Raw genomic sequence first — 11,992 nt, 5'->3', positions numbered from 1 at the left:
AGTGCAATATATTGTTCTCTCTCTCTCTCTCTCTCTCCTCGAGAGCTCGGCGCTCTCGTCTTCTCTCCGATCTACTCGAGCTCTCGCTCTGCTCGCTCTCCTCTCTCTCTCTCTCTCTCCTCCTCTCTCTCTCCTCTCTCTCTCTCTCTCTCTCTCATCTCTCTCTCTCTCCTCTCTCTCTCTCTCTCTCTCTCCATCTCTCTCTCTCTCTCTCTCTCTCTCTCTCTCTCTCTCTCTCTCTCTCTCCTCTCTCTCTCTCTCTCTCTCTCTCTCTAGGAAATGAGTAGAAATTAATTCTTGCCAGATGGCAACTTCGTTCCGTGAAGGGTTAAACAGTGTCGTCAGTTTCTAGTAACCGCAAAACTCATCCACATTACCAGAATAACATTCAGACACATACAAGTCTCAGGATTTGGGGGGTTATTTGCAGTATTTACACAAGAACGGATAATCCATTATAATTCATATTTACAATTATTACTAGTTTGAACTCCGCCATAGAAGTCTCTTAAAAACTTAACTTTTAAAATTTAATTATCCAGTAATCACGAACGGCTGTGATTGGTCTATCCATAGATATATAAATACCTAGACGCCTCATTGGCCGCTCGACCGCACGTCAACGTCGCCGCCATATTGGAGCGGGCAACTCTCACATCAGGAAAGAAGAAAACATACCAGACTCATTGACAGATTGGACACCTAAAAACCGTCACACGATAATAAAAACAGATCTTGGGGTGTTATCTTTCACAGGTAAGACTAAGCATTTTTAACATTATGTTGACAGCCAGTGTCAGATTTAATAAATAGCTAGCGATATCGCTAACGTAGTTCGCAGTGAAAGCTAAGAATTCAAAGTTTAAATTAATTCTTATTACGTTTTAACTTATATTGCCGTTTATATGATAAACTAAATGGTGTTATGAGCACAATATACAGATTGAGCCCTTTGACTGTCTAGATTAATGATGGAGCTAAATCTTCTCTCTTTAATTTCACTACGGTTACTTATTTACAAAGATGAAGTGGTAACACTTTAGAATACTAGTCCTTTAGTTAATGTTAGTTAATTCATTAACGAACATGAACAAACAAGGAACGATACATTTATTACTGTGTTCATCTTTGTTCATGTTAGTTAATGAAAATACAGTTTTTCATTGTTAGCACAACTTTTGCTTTCAATAATGCATTAGTAAATGTTGAAATGAACATCAACTAAGATTAATAAATGCTGTAGAAGGATTGTTCTTTCTTAGATCATTTTAACTAAAGTAGTTTACTAATATTAACTAATGGACCGTTATTCAAAAGTGTTACCAATTAAGTTTATCATCTGATTATACGGATTTCATTGCTTTTCATAAAAACTTTGAACTTATTCTATGTATTCTTTTTTTCTTCCCTTTTAGTAATTTGCGAACGGGACAAGGACAGCCTTAAGGAAGAACATCTCTGCATTAATCACTTAATCGTTTGATTCTGATTCATTCAGACATTTCTTATAATGTTGATACAAATGCTAATACTGCACTCATGTTTAAAATAAAAGATGACATAATCATTCATAAAAAAAAAAAAAAACTTTTAAACCCAGCAAAGAAATAATGGATGTTGCATTAAGTAATTTATTTTCTCATTACATACAGTCAAGTATATTACAGATCTCTTCATACTCGATATAAAATTATATTAATTGGCGTCTATATTCAGATTTGAGAGGTTAAAGGGCAGAGAGCATGATCACTATACAGCGGATTCCTCACTGCTTCCTCACATCAGCAATAATCTGGGGAAGAAAAAAATATTACACTCTGTATTCCAGTGCTAATATATGAACATCATGAAACCAAGACATTGGCAGGGGATGCATAATTACCTCAGATATGAATCTTTATTATCTACTCAATATATTTATTTTTACATTTTTATTGGTTAATTCTTAAAACGGGGAAAAAAAAATCTGCCAGAGGTGAAAACTATTGTTCTTCTTAGCCGCTGCCAGATATTTGTTCTTCTCGATTTAAGGATGTTCAGATATCTGAGGAAAAAGAGGAAGAGAGCATCATTCTCTGTGGTGAAGAAGAACACCATGACCTTCATCAAATTAAAATCTCTCGTGTTTGTGCCCGAGTCGAACGGTGACAGGTAAAAGGAAAGAGTAAAAAATTAACCCTTGAAAATCTTCCTAAAACATACGTCTGCAGGAGCCTCGATGATTATAAATATGCTTTATCTTTATCACAGTATAATTTCATCAAGCCTTGTGTTTTCAACTCCATATTTATACTGAAAATAAAAGTAGCTGTGATCTTATTGTAGTTAGCGGCTCTGAAATCGAGTGACCGCTGATTGGTTGATTCACAAATGTCTTCACACACAAACTGCTTCATATTCAAACACAGTTTAGATTAACACTCATATAACTGTATTGTCTGTGTGAGAGGAATCAAACAATCAAATCCTGCAATCGTTTAATCTTCCTCAGCCTGAAAATGTGTTTTTTTTTTTCCTGCTGAAAACTAAAGATTTTCTTTTGAGAGCGAACAGTTGACGGCACCCATTGACTTCTATGCTACAGGAAGAATACTATGGAAGTGAATGAGTACCATCAACCGTTTGGTGTTTAAAGCATCATCTTTTTAGCATTCAGCAGAAGACAGAAACTCGTACAAAAAACTATATAATTTTTACATTTTATTTAAAAAAATAAATATGTAAAATAAGCACACACAGTTAAACTTTTATTCCTAACTAGTAATTCCCAAAGCAACCAACTATGTGTCATTGCTGTTAACTAAGACTGAAACTACTAAAAGCTAAAGTAAAATGATAAATCGTGTAAGCTACTACTAAATATTGTAGAAACTTAATTTTCTGTAAAGTTGTTTTGAAATGATTTGTAAAGTAAAAAGCACTATAAATTAAATGAAAACAGTACTAAAATTGAAGTAGTAACTTTTTAGAAAAAAAAATTGAAATGCTAAAATTATTAAAACTGACATAAACATAAACGCTAAAAAAATAATAATTCTTAAACCTCAAACTGCAACGATGAGGCTAAAAGCTATGCTATGTGTCACTCTAAGTAAGTGCTGTAACAGTTTATAAAGACCTTGATGTTGTTTGGACGCCAGAACCGTGTGTGTGTGTGTGTCCACCTGGATGTTCCTGTGTTTGGCTCCTGGGATGATCTGAATCCTCTCAAAGTCCCTCCCCAGGATGATGATGTCACAGCCAGAGTAGTACGCCTGTCCCACGAGCCCCGGACAAAACAACACACACAGTCTGACACTGATAATCACAGAGAGTTCTACATATCATCTGAATGTAATGTTTTGCTACATTCTTATTTATTTTTTTAAATCGAGGAAACAGAGTTTTAAATATTTTCATTTACGGTTAATAATCTATGCTGCTGCTGTTACACTCACAGTCACGAACAGCTTGAATCATCTGGAATCAAATATTTTGGCAAAAATTTTGGCATTTTTATTTTATATTATTTCTTAACATATCAGGCAATATCTGTCTTCATTTTGCGTTCATCTTGTTTATTCTCGCTTATAAACTTTTTGTTGCTCTTTTTGTTATGTTGTTTTTTATAAGTCGCCTTGGATAAAAGCGTCTGCTACATGAATAAATGTAAATGTAAACTTATCAAATTATGGCTTCGTTTCCTTACATGAATATCGAAATATTCAACTCAAATAAACTTGTATGATGCCGTATTAGAATTAGAATTTAATTTGGGGTCCTGAAATACCCTGAACACTGCACAGCGGTTAAGATGACCATTGCTACAAAATAAAATTGAAACTCATCCTATTTTGTTTTAATTTTCCCTTACTAAATTATACAGTTACTGGTGCTATGGACTGTGGGATTACTAACAGGCTATTAACAAAAATTTGTCTCTAAAACTCTTTTCTCTTTATTAAAAGTTGGTCTAGACAAGTACTACATGATAGAATCAAATGTTTTGCAAATCCGCTCTGAAGCCACGATCAAATGATTCGTGAAACGCGCTTCGGAGTCCCGATCTGAATCAAATGTTTTGCGAACTCGCTCCGAAGCCCCGATCAAATGATTCGCGAAACCCGCTTCGGAGTCCATAATGTTTTGATGTTTTAATCCCAAAATGTTGAATACTGATATTTGCATTGAGAGGTGAAATTAAAAACACCAATATCTAGACCATCATGAATTGTAACATCACTTCCTTTTAATGTTTTTACTATACAGTTGATATGGAATTTGTTTAAATGTTACATTTTTGAAAAAAAAGTATTACATGTTTATATGAAATGCTTATACAAAATAAATATGTAGTTAACTTTAAAGTAGCTATATCTACATTTCTTGCTTTCATACATGGTCATATAAAAATTTGCCGTACTTAAGTGGTAGATTTCTTCCATTTACTGGAAAACATTTAAAATTACAATTTTAAACAAAAGCACTATGTGAGCATTCTGAGTGATTTTATTACACTAATAAACAATCAGACACCCCAATTTCTGTTTTGGTAAAGTCATTAAGTGTCATGTCATTTAGATGAATTAGAATTTAATTTAGGGACCTGAAAGACCCTGAACACTGCACGAAGCCCCGATCTCAAATTATTCGCGAAACAAGATTCGGAGTCCCGATCTGAATCAAATGTTTTGCGAACTCGCTCGAATCCCCGATCAAATGATTCGCGAAACACGCTTCGGAGTCCCGATCTGAATCAAATGTTTTGCGAACTCGCTCGAATCCCCGATCAAATGATTCACGAAACACGCTTCGGAGTCCCGGTCTGAATCAAATGTTTTGCAAACTCCGAAGCCCCGATCAAATGATTCGCGGAACGCGCTTCGGAGTCCCGATCTGAATCAAATGTTTTGCCAACTCGCTCCGAAGCCCCGATCAAATGATTCGCGAAACACGCTTTGGAGTCCCGATCTGAATCAAATGTTTTGCAAACTCGCTCGAATCCCCGATCAAATGATTCACGAAACACGCTTCGGAGTCCCGGTCTGAATCAAATGTTTTGCAAACTCCGAAGCCCCGATCAAATGATTCGCGGAACGCGCTTCGGAGTCCCGATCTGAATCAAATGTTTTGCCAACTCGCTCCGAAGCCCCGATCAAATGATTCGCGAAACGCGCTTCGGAGTCCCGGTCTGAATCAAATGTTTTCCGAACTCGCTCGAATCCCCGATCTCAAACGATTCGCGAAACGCGAGGCAAAGTTTTTTTTAACTGCACGTAGATCACAAACCTCTGAAATCGGTTGATAAATGTGAACGTTATCGTGTTTTTATTCAGTAAAAACCGCAGCTCCCCCGTTTACTTTCATTTGTTTTAAGGCAGTCTTGCCCTCACTAACATGGCGGACGTCAACGGCTCAAAAGCGGCCAATGAGGCATCTAGGTATTTATATAATGGGTCTATCCTGATCAGCGATGAGAAAAGTAACAGATACCACATGATATCGCCATTCGTTTCTTTCTGAGTGAGAAACGACAGAAATAAACAGTTACAATATGATAAATATTATTTAGAGCAATTATAGACAACACATGGACTTCTAGTCTTACTTACAAACTCTATTTCTTCTTTTTCGCAATGCTTTTATTTTGCTTTAGAACTGATGAATTGATACAGCATATTTTTTATAGTTATTTATATTTTAACCGAATAATGAGTAAATAGAACGACCTTTAACCACAGTAAAATAATTTTGAGATGAACGATCGATTAAATGTTTTTTTTTTTTTTTAGAATTTTGGTCGGCCGTGGCAAGGCGTGATGACGTCAGCGCGCCATTGCGTTCCAACGCGTGTTTCTCTGCAGAAGTAGGTGTTTGCGCATTTCGCTGTTTTGATTTTTCTATTCCGTTTGTGTTTTTATTGCTCTTTTAAATCACAGGTAAAGGGTTTTAAGATCAGCTCTAATGGGATCGTGATCACGTGTTTGCCGTCACTCTCTGTCTGCGGTTGGTTCATCTGTACGTGTTTGATTGTGTTTTTCCATGTGTGATTTTAAATGATTTCTGTTGCTTTTGAAACACCTCATTGGTCTTAAAGACATAAGAGACCCCTTTATTGCATTTAGGTGTCTTAAGATGATGTGAACACTTCTGTGTGTTGTCACAGGTCCATCATGGAGGCTCTGACCCAGGCTCTCTCCTCCAGCTTCTCAGTATCCAGAGAACCAAACAGCACTTCTGCTCCCCATCCACGCCTGGCCCAGTACAAGAGCAAATACAGCATCCTGGAGCAGAGTGAACGCCGCAGGAGGTTCCTGGAGCTGCAGAAAGAGTAAGTTAACTCTATACAACCCCCAGAACACAAGAACAGCTGCTTATCAACCACCTACAGCACGTTATTTTGATGCACTGCCACTGATAGAATACATTATGTTGGCAGGAAGAGGCTAAACTACGTGAATCACGCCCGTCGGCTGGCTGATGGAGACTGGACCGGAGCTGACAGCGAGGATGAGGAAGATGAAGAGAAGAAGAGTCCGAGGCAGCTGGAGAACAGCGCTGATGAAGAAGGGATGGAGATCGAGCAGAGGAAAAAGCTACCGAAGCATTATGCTAACCAGGTGCTTAAAAACACAGTGATTGATATAGTTGTTCACATGAAATATACAGTTTATTTAGTTTACAAATATACATTTTCAGATTATTTGTACAAATGTTTCAGATATGATGCACGGTAATAGTTATGAAAGTTTTAATTGTTCAGGCTGAGTAGCCTGTGGGGAAAAACTGTTCTGGTGGTTGGTGCTTTGTATTTACTTACGTAAATATTTTATAATAAAAGTGATGCATTATAATGCAGTCTGGAAACAAAAAAAGTTGTATTTTATATTTCTGATCTATTTTATATTTCTTCTGTTTCTGATTTCTGATTTTTTTTCACTTCACTTTCATTTCTATTCTCTAGCTGATGCTGTCAGAGTGGTTAGTGGATGTCCCTGCAGATCTGAGCTCTGATTGGCTGATGGTGGTTTGTCCAGTTGGAAAGCGTTCCCTCATTGTTGCCTCCAAGGTTTGGATCTTTTTTCCATCCGTCATAAAATATCATGAGACCAGACATATTCTAACGCTCAAAAGTTTGGGTTTAGGAATTTAACAAAAAGAAAACATACTTTTATTCAGAAAGGATGCATTAAATTGAGCAAAAGTCTCAACAAAATCTTTTATATTGTTAAAAGACGTCTATTTCAAGTTCTCTCTCACTTTTTATTCTTCAAACATTCCTGAAACAAATGTAGCACAGTTTTCCACAAAAATAGTAAGCAGCACAACTAATTTCAACAGTGATGATCATCAGAAATGTTTATGTATTGTACTGTACTTACTGTATTTTTGATCGAATAAATGTACTCTTTGTGAAGAAAAGACTTCTTTCAAAAACTGTTTCAAAATTTTTTTTATGATTTTATCTTCAGGGATCCACGTCATCTTACACCAAGAGTGGCTACTGTGTCAATCGATTCCCTTCTCTTATCCCTGGTGGCAACAGACACAACTCTGCAGTAGGAAAAGGTCTGCAGCATCCTACAGATTGACTACACTAGAGTGTGCTAGAGTACTGCAGTTCTGAACTATTCTGGAAAATGAGGGACAAATATGTTTTATATAGATTACACCATCCTGGACTGCATCTACAGTGACGTGGACAGAACATACTACATCCTGGACGTCATGTGCTGGAGGGGACATCCTGTGTATGACTGCTCAGTGAGTCCTCATTTCCTCTAATGATATCTATATAAACTTAAGTGACATATTCTACACTTTCGCACCATGTTATAGAATTAATTTCTCAGAAGTGCAATTATGTTTGTTGCACCAAAACAATCCTGAATTTAGTTTTAAGATGTGACTGCTGCTGTTCAATTTGGGTCAATCTTTTGTTTGTTTGTTTTTTTTTTTAAGAAAATGAATACTTTTATTCAGCAAGGAGACATTCAGTTGGTTAAAAGTAACAAAAAAGACATTTATAATGTTACAAAAGATGTTTTTGAACTTTCTTATCCTCAAAGAATCCTGAAAAAAGTATCAGTTTCCAGCAACATATTAAGCGGCACAACAATTTTTCAAAACTAGTAATAATACACCAAACCAGTGTATATTAGAACGATTTCAGCTGTGCATCACAGAAACAACTTCTGATTGTTAGTCTATGTAAATGACCGCAGTTCTGGCTAAAAACTTTGCATGTGGAATGAATTTTCATAAATGGTTCTGTATTCAAATTCTAGTCCCAATGAAAAGCAACCTGTTTTTACAGACAGAGTTCCGTTTCTACTGGTTGCAGTCTAAAGTGGAAGAGGTCGAAGGTCTTTCTGAAATATCCAGGATTAATCCTGTAAGTGAGCAGTAACCGCATCTGTGTGTGTGTGTGTGTGTGTGTGAACAAGGCTGAACTTTGAGCTGAAGCACTTGGTTCATGCTCTATTTTGTCTCGGCAGTTCCGGTTTGTGAGTCTGAACAGCATCAGCTGTTTGACAGAGTCCATCCAGACTGCTCTTGCACATGAGTACAACTTTACAGTAAGAACCTCCATTATTTAACATGCTAAGTCTATAAATTAACATTGACTGAGCTAATTATTTACAGTCATGGCCAAAAATATCGGCACCCCTGGTAAACATGATCAAAGAAGGCTGTGAAAACTATTAATCCTTTTGATCTTTAATTTAAAAAATGTATCCTTTCATCACATAATAAGAATTTAAAATGGGCGGAAATATAATTATGAAATTAAGGTTTTTCTCTAATACACACTGGCCACAATTAACGGCACCCGGCGTTTATTCAATACTTTTTAAACATTCATTTGCCAGTTTAACAGCTCTAAATGTTGTCCTATAATTAGGGATGCACGATAATATCGGCACAACATCGGTATCGGCCGATAAAAGCTTAAAATGACCATTATCGGTATCGGCCGATATGAATATTTCTGCCGATGAGCCAAACCGATATTCTCCAAGTGAAATAATTGACCTGTTTTTCAGATGTGAATGTCTGTCTACATTTGCAAAATAATAAATTTATGGTAGAATCAGTACAGAAGAGATACATGGATTTCTCTTCAGTAAAATTAAAGTTTAAATATATCAGTATATATTTGTAAATATATCAGTATATATTTGTATATATATCGATATCGGTATCGGCATCGGCCAAAATTATTTAGAAAATATCGGCATATCTAATATCGGCCAAAATCCAATATCGTGCATCCCTACCTATAATGTCTGATGAGTTTAGAGAACACCTCACACGAGATCAGAGACCATTCCTTCATCCAGAATCACTCCAGACCCTTCAGATTCCCAGCTTCTCCTCTTCAGTTCACTCCTCTCATTTTCTATAGGGTTCAGGTCAGAGGACTGGAATGGCTATAGCAGAATCTTGGTTTTGTGCTAAGAGACCCATTTCTGTGTTATTTCTAAGGCTTGTGTTTGGATTATTGTACGGTCGGAAGATCAAAACATGGCCCATTATAAGATTTCTAACAGAGTCAGTCACTTTTTGAATTTTTATCTGTTGGTATTTGATAGAATCAAAGATGCCATGTGTCTAAACAAGATGTCCAGGACCTCCAGCAGAAACATAGGCCCACAACATCAAAAATACAGCAGTATATTTCATTGTACACATGGGGTACTTTCTATCCCTGTGTTCACCAAACCCATCTTGAGTGTTTGCTGCTATAATGCTAATTTTTTAGTTTAATTTCACCATAGAAGCCAGTCCCATTTGAAGTTCCAGTCATGTCTTCCTCCCAAACAACATGTGTTGATGTAGGGTCTGTTTGACAATTTTTTTAAAGGTTTTCTGAACCAGAAACTCAACTATTTTCTGCAATTCTCCAGCTGTGATCCTTGGAGTCTTCAGCTATTCAAACTGACCTCCTCACCATGCATTAGGACGATATAGGCACACGTCCTCTTCCAGGCAGTTTCGTAACATTTTCTGTTGATTGTAAATTATTAATTATTACCCTGATGGTGGAAATGGGAATTTTCACTGCTCTAGCTCTTTTCTTAGAGCCATTTGACTTATTTATGAAGCTCAATTATCTTTTGCTGCACATCAGAAATATATTCTTGGTTTTTCTTATTTTGATGGATGATTAAAAGAATTAGGGCTTTGTTTTTCCTCCTCTTTGTATCTCTGTGAAACAGGAACCCATGGCTGGATAATTTCATGTTTATAATCATGCTAGAGTGCTCAGAATTGTGAATATGAATGGGAATATACTTCAGAGATATTTTACTCATAAGAATTTATAGAGGTGCCAATAATTGTGTCTAACGAGTATTTGAGAAAAACCTTTATTTCATAATGATATTTCCCCCATTTTAAATTCTTATTATCCAATGAAAGGACACATTTTTGTGAATTTTATTTAAAATATCAAAAGAATTAACAATGCAGATTCATTTTTACAGCCTTCTTTGTTCATATTTACTAAGGATGCCGATATTTTTGTCCATGACTGTGTGATATTTTAGTGGTATTCAGGGCTCGATACACTTATTTACAGGCACAATTAAAATTAATTGTGAAACACAGGTTTTAGCCCTGGTATAGCTGAACTCAAAATGTGTTCCTCTCTTCTAGGTGGACGGTCTTCTTTTCTACCACAAGGAGACCCACTACACCCCTGGCAGCACGCCGTTGGTCGGCTGGCTCAGACCCTATATGGTGGCAGATATCTTGGGCATCGAGGTGCCACAGTGTCCCCTCACCAGCAAGCCTGATTATGCCAGCCATCAGCTTCAGCAGATCCTGGAGCACAAGAAAACCTCTACAGAAGTTCGTCCGGCTGACCAAAACGGCCGATATGAACTGGAACATCTGTCCACGCCAGAGGCACAGCTGGAGAACTCTCACAGCGCTCAGAAAGAGATCATGGAGGCCTGAGTATCTCTTTTAGAGAGCACTTTTTTCAAGCCTGTGCATGACTGTGAGGATGATCTCATTTCAGGAGAACACTTATGTCAATGGGTTTTTAACTGCTATATTTAAAATCACAATTCAGTTCTAAGTAACTCAGATGGACCTATTTCTGTAATCGCAAAAATAAATCTATTTCTGATTTGTTTGCAGATATTATTTAAGGAAGCATATAGGTATAAATGATAGTAGACCCTAATGCTCTGCTGTATTCAGCTACTCCGTTTAGTCATGCATCTTCACTGGATTTTATATATAGCTTTTTAACTCAATCTTTTCTGTGGAAATTGATCATTAAGATTCAGCTGGTGAAGAAGCTTATAAGTATTTATTTTGTGTGTGTGTGTTATGACCTCAATAAAGTTTTACTGTCTGTATTGTTAACCCCTTTGTCTAAAATATTTTTGAACGTCTAAAATTTTATTGGTTACAAATACACATTGATGAAAGTTTGAGGTCAGCACATTTTATTACTATTATTATTATCATTATTATAAAAAATAAAATAAATATTATGTTAAATTGTGTTCTTTTAAGTATACTTTTATTTAACAAGGAAACATTAAATTAATCAAAAATGACTGCCCCAAATTTGTACATGTTTTTGCACTTTCCATTCATCAAAGAATAATGAAAAAAGTATGATTTCCACAAAATACTAAGCAGCACAACTGTTTTTGACTTGATTCTAATGAGAACTGTTTCTTGAGCATCAAATCAACATATTAGAATAATTTCTGCAGGATCATGTGACACTGGAGACTGGAGTAATGCTGAAAATTCATATATATATAAATATATACACACACACACAATTATTATTTCATAAAGTAATTAAAGTATGTAATATAAACATTCTAAAAACGTTTATATATACACACAAACGTCCTAAATCAATAATAATAATAACAATAAGGGTTTTAAATACTAAATAATGTCTCATCTCTGTTGGCATCATTGCAACAGCACTGAGTCTTTATCTTTGAAAAGGAAATGCTGGCATCATCAACATCTC

General features: G+C 36.2%; 1 protein-coding gene and 1 long non-coding RNA gene across 4 annotated transcripts; both read left to right on the top strand.

Moving 5' to 3' along the window:
- Positions 1-530: 530 nt before the first annotated feature.
- On the top strand, positions 531-2,319 carry LOC127947036 (uncharacterized). The gene is made up of 2 exons (XR_008151223.1): positions 531-756; positions 1,416-2,319. It is a non-coding gene; the product is annotated as an uncharacterized LOC127947036 (long non-coding RNA).
- A 3,438-nt stretch (positions 2,320-5,757) lies between these two features.
- Positions 5,758-11,361, top strand: LOC127947027 (snurportin-1). Of its 3 annotated transcripts, XM_052543923.1 has the most exons (10): positions 5,778-5,845; positions 5,919-5,997; positions 6,146-6,310; positions 6,419-6,599; positions 6,944-7,048; positions 7,452-7,548; positions 7,646-7,743; positions 8,297-8,374; positions 8,478-8,558; positions 10,642-11,361. In XM_052543923.1, exons 3-10 carry the CDS (start codon positions 6,153-6,155, stop codon positions 10,942-10,944), a joined length of 1,101 nt encoding a protein of 366 aa, XP_052399883.1. In that variant the 5' UTR covers positions 5,778-5,845; positions 5,919-5,997; positions 6,146-6,152; the 3' UTR covers positions 10,945-11,361. The 3 variants fall into 3 exon arrangements, with proteins under 3 accessions (XP_052399881.1, XP_052399883.1, XP_052399882.1); XM_052543921.1 differs by lacking the exon at positions 5,919-5,997 and having other exon boundaries at positions 5,758-5,845; XM_052543922.1 differs by lacking the exon at positions 5,778-5,845 and having other exon boundaries at positions 5,852-5,997.
- The last annotated feature ends 631 nt before the right edge of the window (positions 11,362-11,992 follow it).

The sequence above is a fragment of the Carassius gibelio genome, chromosome A25, assembly GCF_023724105.1.
Source record: "Carassius gibelio isolate Cgi1373 ecotype wild population from Czech Republic chromosome A25, carGib1.2-hapl.c, whole genome shotgun sequence".
Classification (NCBI taxonomy): domain Eukaryota; kingdom Metazoa; phylum Chordata; class Actinopteri; order Cypriniformes; family Cyprinidae; genus Carassius; species Carassius gibelio.
This window is presented reverse-complemented; position numbering and strand designations above follow the sequence as displayed.

What these genes read in the sequence shown, in the direction of transcription:
- LOC127947027 (XM_052543921.1), top strand. Translation starts at nt 5,799, where the DNA reads ATGACGTCAGCGCGCCATTGCGTTCCAACGCGTGTTTCTCTGCAGAA. An exon ending in CAACTCTGCAGTAGGAAAAG is followed by an intron (nt 7,549 to 7,645) that starts GTCTGCAGCATC and finishes TGTTTTATATAG; the next exon opens with ATTACACCATCCTGGACTGC. An exon ending in CACATGAGTACAACTTTACA is followed by an intron (nt 8,559 to 10,641) that starts GTAAGAACCTCC and finishes CCTCTCTTCTAG; the next exon opens with GTGGACGGTCTTCTTTTCTA.